This window comes from Danio rerio, chromosome 4, assembly GCF_049306965.1.
Source record: "Danio rerio strain Tuebingen ecotype United States chromosome 4, GRCz12tu, whole genome shotgun sequence".
NCBI classification, from domain to species: domain Eukaryota; kingdom Metazoa; phylum Chordata; class Actinopteri; order Cypriniformes; family Danionidae; genus Danio; species Danio rerio.
In genome coordinates this window covers 48,269,327-48,288,001 of record NC_133179.1, presented here as the reverse complement: position 1 = coordinate 48,288,001, position 18,675 = coordinate 48,269,327, and the positions used below count along the sequence as shown (strand labels likewise).

At 35.8% G+C, this 18,675-nt stretch overlaps 1 protein-coding gene and 1 long non-coding RNA gene across 4 annotated transcripts; one reads left to right on the top strand and one right to left on the bottom strand.

Moving 5' to 3' along the window:
- Positions 1-14: 14 nt before the first annotated feature.
- LOC141381753 (uncharacterized) lies at positions 15-7,899 on the top strand. Its single transcript, XR_012402406.1, has 3 exons — positions 15-405; positions 4,903-5,165; positions 5,944-7,899. It is a non-coding gene; the product is annotated as an uncharacterized lncRNA (long non-coding RNA).
- On the bottom strand, positions 31-17,571 carry LOC137491414 (uncharacterized). Of its 3 annotated transcripts, none has more exons than XM_073947859.1 (3): positions 17,529-17,571; positions 16,073-16,222; positions 31-1,959 (listed from the first exon to the last, which is right to left on the bottom strand). In XM_073947859.1, the coding sequence occupies exons 2-3, from the start codon at positions 16,155-16,157 to the stop codon at positions 1,007-1,009; spliced, it is 1,038 nt and encodes a 345-aa protein (XP_073803960.1). In that variant the 5' UTR covers positions 16,158-16,222; positions 17,529-17,571; the 3' UTR covers positions 31-1,006. The 3 variants fall into 3 exon arrangements, with proteins under 3 accessions (XP_073803960.1, XP_073803961.1, XP_073803962.1); XM_073947860.1 differs by lacking the exon at positions 31-1,959 and adding an exon at positions 2,515-6,058; XM_073947861.1 differs by lacking the exons at positions 31-1,959; positions 16,073-16,222; positions 17,529-17,571 and adding exons at positions 2,515-6,058; positions 7,693-7,826; positions 8,036-8,638.
- Positions 17,572-18,675: the final 1,104 nt, after the last annotated feature.

Genomic DNA, 18,675 nt, shown 5'->3' with positions numbered 1-18,675 from the left:
ACTCTCCCACTCTATTTTTTTTTCTTTTGTTGTTAATTCCGAAAAACAAACTTGCAAATAACACCGCTTTTCTCCGATCTACCTCCGAAAGCAGCACCTCCAATTCACATTCTGTTCAAAGTTTCTCTTTTTGCTTGATTTTGCCATTGCTTTTTCGTTGGGTTTTTCCATTAGCATAGTCATTAGCATATTCATACAGGGGAGGAGGCAGGGAGGGGTTTTGTGCTCGTGCATGTTGCGCTCAGTTTCACGTTCATTCGGATGTACAAAAGAATATGCGTGAGACTCGGCGTACGCAGTGTTTCATACATCTGAATTTTTTTCTGCGTACGCACATTTACAGCTTTGTGCGTACGCAATGTTTTAGTAAGATTTCCACGCAAGTCTTCGTACATGAGGCCCCAGGTCCTTCGTTTTGTTTTTTCAGTAAGAATATCAACGCTGATCTAGGGTGTGTGTCAGCAGGTTGTTTTGGTCCGAGTACCCAGTGACACCATTGGATTTTAAGGTCCAATTCATTAAGTGACAGTTTGTTTTGCAATGCAATGCTAGCTGACAGGCTATCAGCTATCCTGTCCGTCTCTGATTTTTCATCTGTTGATTTCTCGTTTTTTTCAGGTTTCAATAGTTGTTTTGTCCTAGCCTTTTTGTTTTTGTCCCCCTTCATGTAATTTAAATATGGTTTAGGTTATTACATATGATGTAAAACGGAGGATTAATACCAGTGTGTATGGGAGCGCTCTTTCTATGCTGCTACACTTGTCTACATCATACCGAAAACCATCCCATGTGTTTCTTAAGCTACCCCGAATGAGTAAAACTGCACACACTGATCATGTCTACGGTTTCTCTCCAGTGTGAATCCTCTCATGTGTTTTCAGGGTTCCTGAGTGATAAACCTCTTACTGCAGAGTGAACACTTGTACGTTTTTTATCCAGTGTAAATCCTCTGGTGCGGTTTCAATTCTGCAGCAGTAATAAAAGTCTTCTCGCACTCCAAGCACATTTACTCTCTCACACCAGTGTGGATCTTCATGTGTTTTTTAAGGTGTGATGAGTGGGTGAAACTCTTCCCGCACCGAGTGCATGTAAATGATCTCTTTCCAGTGTGGATCCTCATGTGTTTATTAAGGTATGATAACTGGTTAAAACTCTTCCCACACTGAGTGCATGTAAATGGTTTTTCTCCGGTGTGGATCTTCAAGTGTCTATAAAGTGATGATGATAGGCTGAAACTCTTCCCACACTGAGGGCATGTGAATGTTTTTTTTCCAGTGTGGACCTTCATGTGTCTATAAAGCGATGATGATTTGCTGAAACTCTTCCCACACTGAGTGCATGTGAATGGTTTCTCTCCAGTGTGGATCCTCATGTGTTGATTAAGCGATGATGATTGGCTAAAGCTCTTCCCACACTGAGTGCATGTGAATGGTTTCTCTCCAGTGTGGATCATCATGTGTTGATTAAGGTGTGATGAGTGGCTAAAACTCTTCCCACACTGAGTGCATGTGAATGGTTTCTCTCCAGTGTGGATCCTCATGTGTAGATTAAGATTTGATGATTGGCTGAAACTCTTCCCACACTGAGTGCATGAGAATGGTTTCTCTCCAGTGTGAATCCTCATGTGTTGATTAAAGGATGATAATTGGCTGAAACTCTTCCCACATGGAGTGCACATGAATGGTTTTTCTCCAGTGTGGATAATCATGTGTTGATTAAGGTTTGCTGAGTGGCTGAAACTCTTCCCACACTGGGTGCATGTGAATGGTTTTTCTCCAGTGTGGATCCTCAAGTGAATCTTAAGTTTGCTTTTGCTTGCCAAACTCTTTCCACACTGAGTGCAGGTAAAACAACCCTTGTCTCTCACTTTTAAAATACCATCAGTCTCTAAATAAGTTTTGTCCTCAATTTTGACACGATGTTCCTCCTCTTTACTCTCTTCATAGTCTTCAATTAGGTCTGAAAAAAAATTAAGTTTTTAGTAAATCATTAAAACTCATCGAAAGCTGAAGTGAAAAGGCTCTAAAACATTGTCTACACAAACCCTAATTTTAATGCACATTAAATGTAAAGACATAGCAGATCATATTTAGATTGATCTTGTCATATAAACCTCCTGGGGCCCATTACACACATTCCCATTTAAGTGTATTCTTATATGATAATTTTTGGTCATATTGATGAGACATAAATTTGAAAGCTGTAAATGGCCAGTTTTTCTATTTGTTTATATTCGTAATCACTTAAAACAACATGTTTTTGTAAAACAGATAGGGAATGTTTTTAATTCTGTGCCTGAATGGTAAACCTGTCAGAAAAAAAAACAGCTGAATCTCTGAGTATTTGCCTCACAGACATGAGACATATCTGCATAAAGCCTTAAATCTAAACCTTTAAATGACAAATGTTCTAAGGGTTAGTAATCTGCAGTGCAGAATTTGAACACTTAACAGTCTCAGATCATCAAACAAATGTAAATATTAATCAAAGAGAACACAATTAAACACATTGTGCCGTTTTTAAGGTTTTTATTCTTAAAAGGAAAACAAAGTACTGAACTACATAGCCTTGAGTGAAAATGTTTTTCCCCATTAAAACATAACTTTACTTTTTCACACCGGCTTCAAGTTCTCTAGCCACACCCAGACCCGATTACTACCACATGTTTGCAATCAATAAATCACCTAAATATGACCTATCTGACAAAGTGAAGTAGACCAAAAGAGCCTCAAAAGCTAGACATCATGCCAAAACATAAAGACCTTTAAATACAAATGAGAAAGAAAATACTTGTGTCACGAGTTAAAAAAAAAAGTGAAAAACTCAAATGCAGAAAAACAATGTGTTTGGGGAGTGAGTCCTGGAATAAGCAAAAGTCAAAGTAAACATCTGATCAGGTGAGCACTGAGAAAGTGCCGTGGGAAAAAACAACCAGACACTCACTCACTTGCATTCCTGCACACAAATACAGGGTGAGAAACAAAATAATATGCACACAGATGATTGATAACATACTGACAAACATGAAGGGAAATGATGTTGTATAAACAGGAAAAAAAGGGAATCGAGAGCTCCTGTGACTGCAAATAAAAGCAGATAACGAAATAACCTGTAACCCAGAACAGAAGAGAGCAAATCTGTGAGGTATGGTGACAGTACCCCCTCCCTCAAGAATGCCCCCTAGCATTCCCTTAAGACTTACTGTGGATCTATTTAAACTGATCAATGAGAGAGCGGTCCAGAATATTCAGAGCCGGAATCTAACATCTCCCCTCTGGACCATAACCCTCTTCCAGTATACCCGATACTGATAATCTTTCTACCTCTCCTCCTCACAACAAGGAGCCAGTGCACTGTGGATGTGAATGCACCCTCAACCAGTCTGGGACGCAGAGGTTATGGGCTGCAGGGGGAGAGAAGAATGGGCTTGATCTTGGACATATGGAAAAAACAGATGAATGTCTTTAAACGTAGAGCTTAATTTGAACAAACACTAGACTGAGCACCTTGATAATAGAAAAAGGTCCAATAAACTTGGGTCTCAATTTATGTGAGGAAAAGCTGAGAGGAATGCCTTTGGAAGACAACCAGACTTTCTGACCACACATATATAGAGGGAGCAAACGCTTCATTCCTATTGCCAGTCCTTTTCTGGTGATCCTTCATGTCTAGAGGCATCTCTGAATGAAAAAATGCATAAGGAAACAATGGCATCTGGTTTTTGGGAAGAGAATACGCTTATTTCACACGGCCACCATTTTAAACAAAAAACCATTTTAACGAAAGCTAGGCTGTGGTGGGAAAACACATGGAAGTATAGGATCAGCACTGTAAACATTGCAACAACTAGCTGTGGACTACAAACCTCCAGCTGTTGCCGTGATTTCAAAGTGCAGATGGTGCCTGGCCATTGGTCTGTGGATGGTGCTCGTTAGAGGCTAGTAGTCGCCCCCAGCTGTCGGCAGAATTCTGCCCAAAACCTGGACACAAATTGCAGACCCCTGTCTAAAACCATGTCAACTAGGAGGCCAAGAATACGGAACATGTGGTCCAAGACAATGGCTGCTGTTTCCCTCGATGAAGATTATTTGAGGAGTGAAATAAAGTGAGCTGCTTTAAAAATCTGCCCAATACAGTGAGGACTACTGTGTTGCCACTGAATGGTGGTAACCCAGTGACAAGCCAACAAAAACTGACTAGTGTTCCACACCATTGAGGACCACCAGAACCATTAACCCCATTTCCACTATCGCACCTAAAGCGAGGGAGCCCAGCCCAGTCGTGTTTCCACTGTCACTTCCAGGGCCTGATCAGGCCAAAGCTGGGCTTCTTTGGGGCGAAAAATAGGCTATAGCCTATTTTATTACTTGCTCTTATGTCCTAAAAACACTTAACACTCTCCTTTCCTTTCGTTTTTAAATAAATTGCTCTTAGTCATTATATTTTCTAAACTTGAGGCCCTGGTATACTGAAAACTAACTGTCCTGGAGCTCCACCTTCCTTGATGTGGAGTGTCTTCCCAGTGATTTGTTTCTCATTCAGGGAGTAAGAAGGAGAACATCATCCAAAACAACACTAGCTACATGAATACACTGGAGAGTGGAGAACAGATGTGTCCACACCTGTACAATCACTTGCAAAGAGATTTTAAGCTGCTGAGATGCTGTTTGTCAGATGTTTATGAAACTATTCTTCTCTCAGCCGCCAGCAATGTTTACGGTAAATGCGATGAGCGCAACACATTTACAACCCCACCTACTGCAGTGTAGGAAAACAGTATACCATCACTCAGCCTTTTCAAACATTATTCAGACATGAAACATCCTGTGCTTATGAGAAAATGTTTTGCTGCATTCATGTCATGTGTTCAACTTTTTGTCCAATTGTAAAGACACTGATCAGATCTGTACAGTTTCTCTCCAGTGTGAATCCTCTTTTGTGTTTTCAGATCTGTTAACTGATTAAACCTCTTGTCACAGTGTGAACACTTGTAGGGTCTCTCCAGCGTGAATCGTCTGGTGCAGTTTAAATTTGAGCTGTAATAAAAGTTCTCGCACTCAAGCACATATACTCTTTCACACCAGTGTGGATCTTCATGTCTACATTAAGGTTTGCTGATCAGTTGAAACTTTTTCCACACTGAGTGTATGTGAATGGTCTGATGAGTTGCTAAAACTCATCCCACACCAAAGCTGCAATCACACTAGAGTTTGAGCATGAGAAATTATTTTGTACAATGCTGCGAAAAGGGGTTAAACAAAATGATTAGACATAAATGGTTTCTCTTCAGTGTGGCTCATCATGTGTCGCTTAAGGGATGATGATTGGCTGTAATTCCTCCCACACTGAGTGCATGTGAATGGTTTCTCTTCAGTGTGGATCCTCATGTGTAGATTTAGGTCTGATGAGCAGTTAAAACTCTTCATACACTGAGTGCATCTGAATGGTTTCTCTCTAGTGTGGTTCCTCATGTGTTGATTAAGGTTTGATGAGCAGTTAAAACTCTTCCCACACTGAGTGCATGTGAACGGTTTCTCCCCAGTGTGGATCCTCATGTGTTGATAAAGGTTTGATGAGCTGCTGAAACTCTTCCCACACTGAGCGCATGTGAATGGTTTCTCTCTAGTGTGGATCCTCATGTGTTGATTAAGGTGTGATGAGCAAATAAAACTCCTCCAACACAGAGTGCATGTAAATGGTTTCTCTCCAGTGTGAATCCTCATGTGTAGATTAAGGTACGATGATTGGCCGAAACTCTTCCCACACTGAGTGCAAGTAAATGGTTTTTCTCCAGTGTGGATTTTCATGTGTAGATTAAGGTGTGATGATTGGTTGAATCTCTTTCCACACTGAGTGCATGTGAATGGTTTCTCTCCAGTGTGGATCCTCATGTGAGTCTTAAGAATGTCTTTTCTTTTAAAACTCTTTCCACACTGAGTGCAGGTGAATTGATTCTTGTCTCTTCTTTTCAAAATATTATCAGTCTGTAAATGAGATTTTTCCTCAATTTTGACATGATGTTCCTCCTCTTTACTCCCCTCATTCTCTTCAATTAGGTCTGAAATAAATAAATAAAACATTAGTTTCCATTAAGTCTTAAAAACTATCAAAACTGAAAAGTGAAAAGACACTGGCTACACACTGTAGTTTTAATGCACATTAAATGTAAATAAATCAGATCATATTTTGTTTGGTCCATTAACATGTACACATTTAAGCAGATTCAATTCATCTTTATTTATCTAGTGCTTTTACAATGTAAACTGTCAAAGCAGATTAAAATAAAAGTTATAGTAAATGGGCTCTATGCACAAACTCTGCTGACGTGTTTCCAGTAGAATATCAGTCAGGCTCTTCCGCATAGCGAAATCTGATAGTGGCGATTTCGTTCTACAGTGAAATCTAATAGCGGCGAAACTTAAACAAATCAGAGCATGGCAAAGAAGGAAGATTGAAGGATCTAGTGCCAGTGGATGCTCAGCATCTGAAACATCATTATTGTTGATTAATACACCAGATCAGACAAAAAATCACAGTGAAGAGGTGGAGTAACTGAAAGGAGACTGCTTCAATGCTGTTTTTAGTGATATTAAAAGGTTCTAAAGGTACAATTAAAAATAATGACCTAGAATTTAGCCCAGATGAAAGTAGTAACAAGTTGTAATTGTATTTTATATAAAATAATATTACATTTTTAACCATACTATAGTAAATTATATTATACTGTATATACTGTATACATGCATATACACACCCGCAAACATTCTAGTATCATGTAAGAGGCAAATAACAAACTATAACAAATATGTTAAGCACAAGTATTTATATGCAAAACCTAATGCATTTCTATCCGATTTATACATTTACATCCTACAACATCTAGAGTAACGCGTTCAGAGTAAGAGCAACTGTGAGGGAGAAGCCATCCTTCACAAGACTATAGGTCCACACTGAGCATCTCATCCGCAGGGTGAAGCAACAAGCTGGACAGTCATCATCTCTTTCTATTACAGCGAGCATCAACCAGATTTACACAATGGCTTGCCTTCTGCCCAACAGTAAAAGCTTAAGCTAAAGATTAAAGAGTAGATGATGAAGCTAAATTTACTCATGTAAAAAAAGATATAAACACAAACTGAATATAATTTCTATGTTGTGGTCTGCACTGCAGGAATATAAAGTTGTCAATATAATAGACATTCATTTTCAATGCATTAATATAAACATGTAAACATAAATAACAGAACATTTTGAGTGAACATTTGCTCTGCATTATTGTAAATATATAAATCACTTTAGATTAGATTAGATTAGATTACTTGCACTAATGTAATTATGCAGAGTTTATTGTGCAGAATTATGTGATGTACCACCTCCGCCTTCAAGCAAAAATCAGGCAGGCAACTTCTGTCAGACCCCCAGTGATGCTCAATAATGCAAAATGCATTTGTTTCAAGTAGCAAAAATGTAACAAATGGGATACCCTCCTAAGCTAATTTTCAACAAGGAAAACACCAAACTATCTAAATATAAGTAATTAGACATTTACACTGCAGCATAAATATAAATAAAAAAAATTTTGACACGTGTAAATTTGACAATTTTAAACAAAAAAAGTTGTGTGAGTGTGTTTGTTCAAATCTGCAGTCATCTTGACAGGTAAAAGTAAAAAAAAAAAAAGTTTGGCTTCACCTGAAACAATTTGATGTTATTGTAGATGAGCTGGATCATCATGTCATCCCGAGTATAAATAACCTTTCACTCAAACTATGCAGCTTATCTGACTTCACTATCGACCTGAAATGCTGATCTCCCGTCACTCCACCCTTATAGGACAGTGAGAAATAACCCATTGTTAGTAACGTTTATACTAATGGATATTGACGACACAATGTACACATACATGTAAATAGATAGACAGGCAGATGGATAGAAATGATATAAATATAACATAAAAATCAATATGAACTATGAGGAAAAAAAGATATGGCTAGCATTTAATTGCTTTTCTTATATATAGCATAATAATACTCACCCTCAAACTGATCGATGCAACTCGAAATGTAGAATTTTAACCCCTTTTTTTCTTTGCTGTTTGGTGTGACAGCTCTCTGTCTCACGATTCCATTATTGTCCTTCATGGTAATGCAAGGAAACTTTTATAAACAACGAGTGTAGTCTATCATCATCACCTGCGCCATCCGCTTACAGTGATCGTGGTGCTGTACCAGAAGTTGACATGAGGGCTAATCACAAACGCGGAAGAGATCTTGCATAGAGTCCATTAAAACTGTGTCAGTCGAGGGGGCGCTGTCGAGCGTGATGGAGTAAACACGTGTTTTCAGCTCTCCTATAAAATCTTTAAAAATTGTTATATTAACAGCTGTTTAATGTCTGGGAATGAACAGTATTTGTTCTTGCAAACAAACAGAAGACCACGTTGATTAAATACAGTCAAGGATGGCAGCGAATCTCCATAAATACAAGTATTCTGGCCCTACCACCGTAAGGCCCGAAGCCTCGGGGCAGAGTAGTTCCAGTGAGCCTGGATCTCCTTCTGGACGGCCTGACGATACAAATACTGTCTTCGAGAAGGTAAAGGCGGACATTCTCTGCTCCTTAAGAGTGGACAAATAATCTGTAATAACGAAAAAATTAAAGAACGCATTGAAAGAGGATTTTGATGCACTTAAATCTGAACTACAGGCTATGAGACCCGAAATCTTGATTAATGCCACCGCTGTGCGTTCTGAAATTGACCAAATAAAAGAGAACATAAAGGATGTCGAGGGAGGACTCTCAACTTGGTCAGACGAGATGGTCACTCTCCAGGCAACTGTAACTAAACTCACAAGACACGTCGACGACTTAAAAGAAAAATGTGAAGATATGGAAGGGTGCATAAGAAGGCGGAAATATGCGCGTTACTGTAATCTCCGAGCTCCCGGGATCAAAACTACAGCAGTATTCAAACTGCTAAAAAAAACTGCTTCAAATGGACAGAGATGTCAAAATTGACCACTCACATCATAGCCTTGTTCCAAAAAGGCCAGGGGACAAGCCTCGTACCATAACCGCAAAGTTACATTACGATGGAGATGCCGTGGAGATCTTACAAAAAGCCAGAGAACGCACACTGCTCATTCACAACGTTAATCAAATCACCATCTTTCAGGATTACGCCGCCAATGTTGCAGGGGCAGAGCAGTCTTCACTGATGTCAGGAGAGCTCTTCGGGGGCGACAGGACGTGCAATATGGACAGCTTTTTCCGGCAAGGTTCCGAATTTCACACAATGGAAAAGAAAAGTGGTTTCAGATTCCGTCCGAGGCAATGGATTATGTGAAAAAGAAAATCATATCTGACAATCAATCTAATAGTTGACACTTATTCTACCTGAAGATTACAACACTTAACGATGAGTATCCTGCCTTTAAACTTATTAGGTGATAATCCACTCTCGACTCCTTACGTTGGATTTGACTGATCATTACAATTGATTTCCCTGAGGTATTTGTTTTCTTCCATGGAATGAACGGATTAGCTAACTTTATACAGCAGTTTTTATGCTTGGAAAAACACGTCTCTGTTTATGAAGCTGTTAATTTTGAGTTTCAAAAATTATGGTTCTGTAGGAGTCTGAAACACTGCATACGCCGAATAACACGCATATTCTCGTACATTCGAATGAACGTGAAACTGAGCGCAACATGGAAGAGCGCAAAACCCCTCCTTGCCTCCTCCCCCGAATGAATATGCTAATGACTCTACTTTGGCAAAACCCAACAAAAAAGCAACGGCAAAAGCAAGCAAAATGAGAAACTTTGAATAGAATGTTAATTGGAGGTGCTGCTTTCGGAGGTAGACCAGAGAAAACTTGTTATCTGCAAGTTTGTTCTCCGGAATTAATAACAAAAGAAAAAAAAATAGAGTGGGACAGTTGAGCTGATGCTGTTAACACAGTTAAGTTTGAACATAGCACTGAGTGGGTTTAAAAAGAGATAGTGTGATTTATAGGTTTAAAATTTAGCAGCGTCTTTAACAGTGTGAGTGGCGTAGCTTGTAAAACGCATGGTAAAATGTTTTGACACATTCGAGCAAAAACTCAGTTCGAATCCAGATTCTGATGAACTCACCCCCCCCCCCCCCCCAATGTTCCAATGTCTTTTTATTTCATTCTATTTTTTTCTTTTATTACTTAATTTTATTTACTTAAATATTTATTGTTTCTTTAACTTAGTAAATATCCATAAAGATTATGAGCGTAGATTTATATTGCTAAATGGCTCTATGGATAGCATTGATATATTGACTCATGAATATATATGCTCCAAAGGAGGATAGACCGGCTTTTATTAAAAAAAGTTTTCAACACAATTATACAGCATAGCTCAAGAATATTAGTAATTAGAGGAGACTTCAATTGTACTATGTCACAACACTTAGATAGACAACCCATATCCAATACCCCATGCTCGTGAATGAGTATAATAAAATCTCAATCTTCAGAACTTACGTATGACGTATGGCGAAGCAATTTTTCAAATCACAAAGACTTCACATTCTATTAACATAGCCATCAGTCTTACTCCAGAATAGATTATTTTTTTACTTCCAGAGATGAGCTGCACAGAATAACTAGTATGAAGATATTACAGATGGCCACGTCGGACCATTCACCAATAGAAATATTATGGGACTTAGGTAATAAGCATACTTCCAAACAATGGAGACCTAACACTTCGCTCCTCAACAATAATGAATTCATTTCATTTATCACAAGTGAACTTAAATTAAATTAAGTATAAATGACACCTCAGACGTATCTGCACTAATCGTATGGGACTGCGCAAAAGCATATACTAGAGGTAGGATGCACGTGAAGTTGCTGAAGTAAAGGATCAAACTTTGATGCATCACTTGCTTTTGTTCATATCTCGAACAGTTCTACCTATTATAATTTATTAAAATATTAATGACAGCAGAACATGGGTTGCTCTATACATATTTTTATTATGGCAAGAATAAAAGCAAAAAAAAAAGTACACCTTCTAAAAAAAAATACATGTTTCTTTAAATTTAGCCCGCTCCACAATTTACACATTACTGTCTGGCTAGTTTCTCTCCTCTTCTTATGCTAAAAGGCAATAATGGTCCAACAATTCTGACCATTATCACCAATAAAGACTAGAAAAACAGGGTATCAGTATATTGTAAGCCCATAGGCTCAAATAATCCTTTCCAGTTATCTGTGTGTTTTGTTTTCTTGGAGTTTCAGTGCACTTTACTGATGCGTATCTAAAAACAGTTCGCGGAGAGAGAAGAGAGAATGCTTTTTGGCATTATAATATTATACAGTTAATGACGGTATGTAAGAGTCTAAATGTTGTTGTTCTGAGTTTGTATGTAGAGCGGTCTACAAACTTTTTGCGAGTGTTTAAGCTGGCCTCTGCTGATAAAACTGCAAGCTATCAACAGTAAACTTTCTTTTAATTGAATCTCTGACTCCTGCTCTTTATCTGATAGGCTTGGTGTCATGGCTTTGCTGTTAAAAAATTGTGGTTATAATGAAAGTCAATGGGTCAAAAACAGCCAAGAACATAATGAAAGGGAATAGGGCTGCACAATTATCATATTATTATCATGATAACGATATTTGTGGTCCACAGTCAATAATTAAATATAGTCATGATTTTACAGTATAAACACCCAGCCATTATTTTAATGAGTGGAGTTTACAGATTGTAGCGCAACACAAGCATGAGGTTACTGCGTCTAGATTGCAAGTGTTTTTTTCGAGGAATGTAATGGTGATCAGGTAGCCTTTGCTTCTGTTCAATTCACCTTTATTTGTATAGCGCTTTTACAATGTAAATTGTTCAGTCCAAACTTCCCAAGGTAACACAACAAACCGCATTAACCACCTTAAAAGCCATCACAAAGTGGCTGTCATCAGTGTGTCAAGTGTAGGAGAATTCTCCTTTGCATTATTTATGCATTACTAATATCACTAAACAAGACAACATTTGTTTTATAAGTTACCAAATATCCACATAGATTCAGCAGTTTCTTTTTCAGATGCATTTGCCAGTCTATAGACAAAAGACACTATTCTATAGTTTCAATGTAAAAAAATTAAAATAAAAAAGAAGTCATTGTGGCCCTGTTCACACGGGTATTCAGGTTTGTTTTCATCAATCTGATGCAACTTTTATTATTTACAAGAAAAGAAAATGCAACTAAAATTTTCAGATCAATTAACTAACTTAATTAAAAGACTAGCCTTTTAATACATGTAATAATGGAAATAATAACTAATTTCCTTTATTTCCGATTAGACGATGTACTTTATTCAGTTTTAATAGATATATATGCTTTTTTTTAAAGTAACATTTGTTTAACAAATATTTTAAATGGCATTCAATTGCAACATTTAATTTTTTTTCCTAATGCTGATATTGGTTGGGTAATAAAGCATGATTTAGTTTAGCTTGCATGTGTGGACATAGTTTGATGTCTTTACCTAAAACTTTAAACATTTATTTAAAATAAAACTGAAAGAAAAAAGGAGACTAACATTTAATTTAAACCACTTGTTTGGTTCTTAAACCATGATCTGCCTGCATTAATGTAAACGGTATCGTTGCCTAACCTTCATTGATGAAATTGGTAATAGCCCCATGAATTATGACATCCTGGCGCCGGTGATATTTTATAGTGATACTTTATTTTTTGAGAAGAAACAAAAGTGGAAACTGTGGATGAAAACCTGGCTGGGATGACGGCGATAACATGAATTATCTTTTCTTCAACGAGAAAAGATCGCAGACACGACACCGTGACAGCGTTTATTATACAACGCAGGTCGTGTTTATGATCATTAATATTAACAACTAATATTAATAACATATCAATAACTCCTCTCACTTTAAACTTTACCTTTTAGAGCTTGTTCTTGTTGGCGCAATATGGGTTTATTACATGTAGGCTATGAATCGGATTATGAAGAATGATTAAAAACATGCTTTTTCTTTGTTGCATCCTATCTGTAAGGTGTTTTATTTATTATTTATTTATTTATCTATTTTTAAATAAAAAAACAAGCCCTGCAAATAGTTCCATCCAAATTATTGGTTCGCCTTTCTCGTTCGCCACGAATCCAAAATGTTCCCAAATAGGCAATGTAACAGGTTTTCCAACGAGTTTCATGGCTGAATTTGAACTCGCTGAATCGCCTCTAATGTTATATTCATAAATGTAGTCCTTGGCAACATCTGTAACAAAAAAAAAAGAAGCCCAGTGCTCTTTTTTATGTCACTGGAAAACGACTGATTCAGCTGTTGTGCGCGAGTCGTGTTGCTGTCGATGTTATAATTGTAATTTTAAAAATATTATGATATTCAAGATCTGTAAAGTAATACAGCTCTGGATTGAACCAGCAACCACAAGTCTCCTCCATCATTAAAAGTTTGCTATAGTCACCTTGACGATCCAAACACTGCTGTCACCTCAACAGAAACCCTGCAGTGCTTTCATTTGATTGAAGAATAAAAAAGACGAGACTGAGGTTATACGCTTTTTCCCGCTTGAGCACACAGCGCGCAACATCAAAACACTCGCAGTCGTTAGTAACTATTCAACATATGCCCCTTATGCAGCCAAACTTTAAAAATATATAAAGTATTTTTTTATCGTTTAACTGATAACATTAATCGGTTACAAATGCACTCTTTCGGTTAACGGTTAATCGGTTATTTTGAGGATTCCTATAATTAAACTGCATGTGCAGGCTCTGAATTTTTTTTTTCCCCTCAGGGCCGCACGCCGGAGATCCTGGATCATGGTGCCAGAGTACTTTAAGCAAACAGTCACACTACTTGCTCTACATACAGGTGTGTTAATGACTATACATACAAAGAAAAATAATAAAATTAGAAAATATGACTTTGCAACATCAAGGATTTGGCATGGGCCAGTTTAAGATTCTGACGGTATGATAAACTAAAATATATTATCTTCTCAGAAACTTATAAAATATTTTGGAGCAGTAAACATGTCAGGCTAAATCATTCAAATGAATCACAGATTTATTAAAAAGGCACAGCAGAAAATGTTGGCGGTTTGTAAAACATTGACTTTTCCAAACAGCGGTAAACCTTGAACATGGTTATCGCCCCATGCCATGCCTAAGAAGCATAACTCTGATTTTAGGATCTGAAAGTTAATTCTTTAAAAAAGTCTCAAGCAAAAAGATTCCAATGGCGCCGCCTGCTGGTGTATAAAGAACATGGTCTATAATCTCAGACTGTTCAATGTTTTATAACAACTAATTATTTGAGTGTCCATTTCATTCAGCATATTTAATATTGGGGGCATCCACAATTTTTGACATACTTTAAACCAGGGTTTCTGCAGGTTTTACCAAATTAAATTTAAGACTTTTTATGACATTTTTAAGACCATTATGAATGAAATTTTAGACTCATAAAGGTCTAAAGGCTAAATAACTTTTCAAAATACCCAGATGAAAAAAATACTTTTTATTTGCCAAACAAATATTATAATTTAATACATTTAATAATACAATAATAAATTAATCATATTTTTAACATATTTTAGATATTTATTTTAAAAAAAATAAATATTGTGTAAAAACAAGCAAGCTCTACTTGTATTCTAAAATAAACATACTTCATAATAATAAAAAATGGACAAATGTTTTAAAAGTTTAAAAAAACTACAATAAACTAAATCTGTGCACAACAATCTGTCTAGGTCGATGTCCTCAGCAGTAAATACATGGAGCACATTTAAACAAATGTTATTGTAAGGAAAATAATTAAAACAGATAAATTATAAAACGGTGTTTTTAGGATCTAAAAATTAATTCTTTAAAAAAAGTCTCAAGCAAAAAGATCCCAATGGCGCCGCCTGCTGGTACATGAAGAATATGGTCAATATTCTGAGACAGTACAATGTTTATAATAATTAATTATTTTAGTGTCCATTTCATTCAACATGTTTAATATTAGGGGCATCCACATTTTTTGACATACTTTAAATCAGGGTTTCTGTGGGTTTTACTAAGTTAAATGTAAGACTTCTTAAGACCATTATAAATGAAATTTTAGACTCATAAAGGGCTAAAGGCTAAAGAACTTTTCATATGGCCCAGATCGAAAAGGTTTTTATTTGCCCCATCAAACAAATATTAAAAGTGAATACATTTAATAATACAATAATAAATTAATAGTATATATTTTTGATATATTTTAGATATTTCTTTGAAAAAAATAAATATTGTGTAAAACAAGCCAGCTCAACTTGTATTCCAACATAAACTTTCTTTATAATAAAAATAAAAAAAAATGAACAAATGTTTTAATAGTCTTAAAACACTATAATAAACTAAATCTATGCACAACAATCTGTCCATGTCGATGTCCTCAGCAGTAAATCCATGGAGCACGTTTAAACAAATGTTATTGTAAGGAAAATAATTAAACCATTATGATGAATAAGGTTAAAAAAAGTTTTTTAATAAAAAGTTTAAAGATTTTTTTAGGTGGATTGTTGGTGATTGTATGGGTTTTGGCCAGATTGAGTAACAAAACAAGAACAAAGGTAAATAAAGACTTGTTTAAAAAAAATAATAATAAATTTGTTTAAAAAGATTTAAGACCACAAACACAATATTTCAGTAAATTTAAGACTTTTTAAGGCTTAAAATTTTGAGTCTTCTATGAGAATACTGTTGGTCAAGTATCGCCAGCTCAGTTAAACCTTTTTAAATGTATTGTTTTTATTTATTTTATATAGTACCAGTGCTCAATGACGCTTTACAAACAGTAGGAGAACAAGAAAAGCAATAACCTTAAGCAGGTAGAGAAAATGGGAGACTAATAATACATAAAAGAAAGACAAAAGACATGAATGAGTGCTTGTGTGCGTTTAGAAGAACTAGGCAGCACACTCAGGGCTGCAAGATGGATTTAATTTAGTATTCTTATTATTAAAATAAATCTAAATGAGGATCAAATAACTGAGTTGGTCTTTGAGAATGAAAACCAACCTGTTTGTTCCTGCAGATCTTCCTGTTTGACTGTAAATGTTTCTTCAATCTTCACATCTTCACTCTCCTCTTTAATAAACGCCATCTTTATAACAGTGTGGAGATCAGTCGCTTCAGCAGGAGTTTTTCTCTGCGTTTGGACACTTTATCCTGTTTAAAATGAACAAAACAATAAAAATGTCCTATTTAAAATAATAAAACAATGAACAGAAACAAAATTCAACACTTGCTTCAACAGTTTCTATTAATGAGAGTAATTAACAAAAAGAAATCAGGTAAAACTTTCTTTAAAACAGTGGTTCTCAAAGTGAGGGGTCATAGAGGTATTGTTGGTTTTATATTCACACATTCGTTTATTTAGAATTCTCTATGCTGTTTACTATGTTACTTTGAATATTCGATCGGAATTAGCATGCAAGTGTAACTTGAAAACAACATTAGCACTGTTTATTTTACTGTGAACAATGTTGTACTTTGATAGTCATTTGCTGCTAATATGATTTAGAGCTTGCAAATAATACTTTTCTGAAATTAAATTATTAAGGGCAAAGTCAGAATGTGCGAATATAAAACCAACCTATCTCTATGAAATGGAGTACTAGTTTTAATCAGCTCATTTGTGGCTATTGTTTGAATACTTTTCTGAAATTATATTATTAAGGGGAAAGTCTGAATATCTGAATATAAAACCAACTTTACTTCTATAGATAATTGAGGTGAAGTTGGTTTTATATTTGGGTATTCAGACATTCCCCTTAATAATAAAATTTCCTAAATGTATTCTTTGCAAACTCTAAATATGTAAATCATATTAGCAGCTAATAATAACCAAAGTACAGCATTGGTTACAGTCAATTAGATAGTGCTAATGTTGTTTAGAAGTCATACTTGCATGCTGATTCTGACAGAAAATTTTCAGTAACATGGTAAACAATACAGAGACTGCTAAATAAATGAATGTGGGGGTCGCAGGTTATAGAGGTAAAGATAGAGGTAAAGTTGGTTTTATATTTGCACATTCAGACTTTTCTTTAATAAATTAATTTCATAAAAGTATTATTAGCAAACTTTTAATAGTAAAAATCATAATTACAACATTGTAAGTACATAAGTACAACATTGTTCACAGTCAAATAAACAGTGTTAATGTTGAATTCAAGTCATACTGGCAGGCTAACTCTGATCAAATATTCAAAGTAACATGGTAAACAATATAGAGACTTCTAAATGAACAAATGTGTGAATATAAAACCAACTTTACCTCTATTTTAAAGCTCGCATTACACACTTTTCTGTTTCAAACAAAAGCCCTCGGTTACTCAGAATAAAATAGTACTACGCTGTATAAAGGGTTAAAATAATATTTCCAACAGCAGGTACACAATGTAGCATCGGATGAAAAACATGAAACTTTAATTAAATCGGGTTTTATCCGTAAACATTTAAAAACACAAACCTTTCTCCAGTTGAATCAAAGCGCTGAAGCGGCGCCGCCTGATGACGTCACACACCACGCCAAAATAAAAGTCTTTTTTGTTTAGCTTTTTTGCCCCTTACTGTTGCAGTCATGACTTATTGATACATTTCTCCCTTGTTTTTCACTCTATACTATTTCTGCTCTCTCTCTCTCTCTCTCTCTCTCTCTCTCTCTCTCTCTCTCACATTTCACATTTTAGGTGCTTTATGGGCATGACAAATAACTACATTCATATTGCATACGTACAAACAAGACAGTAGTGCAAACAAATATGGATATAAAATATAATACAGAAAAAACACAGAAATAAATAAAATAAAAATAGATTAATAAAAATAAAAAGATTGATAAAATAAAATAAAATTTATTAGATCTCTCACACAAACACACACTTTAGTATTTAAAGTTGATCAAATGTTTTAATCTAAACATTTTAAGACAATTTTGAGAAACTTTTTTTAATCCAGTTCATGATGGCTTGCATGTCTACAACACATTACTTACTATTAATATATGAGAGTCTAAATCTCATCCTCATAATTATGACCCCTTATTTTCTTTTCTATTTTTACAACTTTATAGGCCTATATAGTGTTTCTTATTGTTTCAAATGAATTGTCATCTCTTATTAGCTGTGTTCCACGTTTTCTGCCATTCTTTAGCAGTTTCTTCAGTAATAATATTTCATTTACCCTTACTACCTGTTTGAGTTTCTTCTGCTGAATGCAAATGAAGAGAATAGGCTATAGGGTCAAGAAGCAGCCACTACATGGTTTAACAGCTCCTACTTTGGACATGGCTGCTTTTTTCAACATTTTCTGGCACTCAAAATGTTCTTGGAACTCGATTACAATTGAACCCCTAAAGTCACTGTCACAGGTTTTGACAATGTTTTTGGTTACTTTTCCAGAAAAACCACTGTCAAACCAAGCATCTCTGGACTCTTGCTGTCTATGACAGATGAAGGAGCTCTCTGATTTTATCTAAAGTGTCTTCATTTGCATTCTGAAGATGACCAAAGTTCTCAGGGGATTGAAACAAAAGGTAGAGGGACAATCGTTCTCGAGAGCCACATCGCACTGCTTTTTTCAAATTTATTTATTAATTTTTTATTGCAATAACAACT

Excerpts from the sequence above, each read along its gene's own strand:
- LOC137491414 (XM_073947859.1), bottom strand. The coding sequence starts at position 16,157 with ATGGCGTTTATTAAAGAGGAGAGTGAAGATGTGAAGATTGAAGAAACA. Across the intron at positions 1,960-16,072 it reads AGATCTGCAGGAACAAACAG|ACCTAATTGAAGACTATGAA; the intron begins GTTGGTTTTCAT and ends ATTTTTTTTCAG.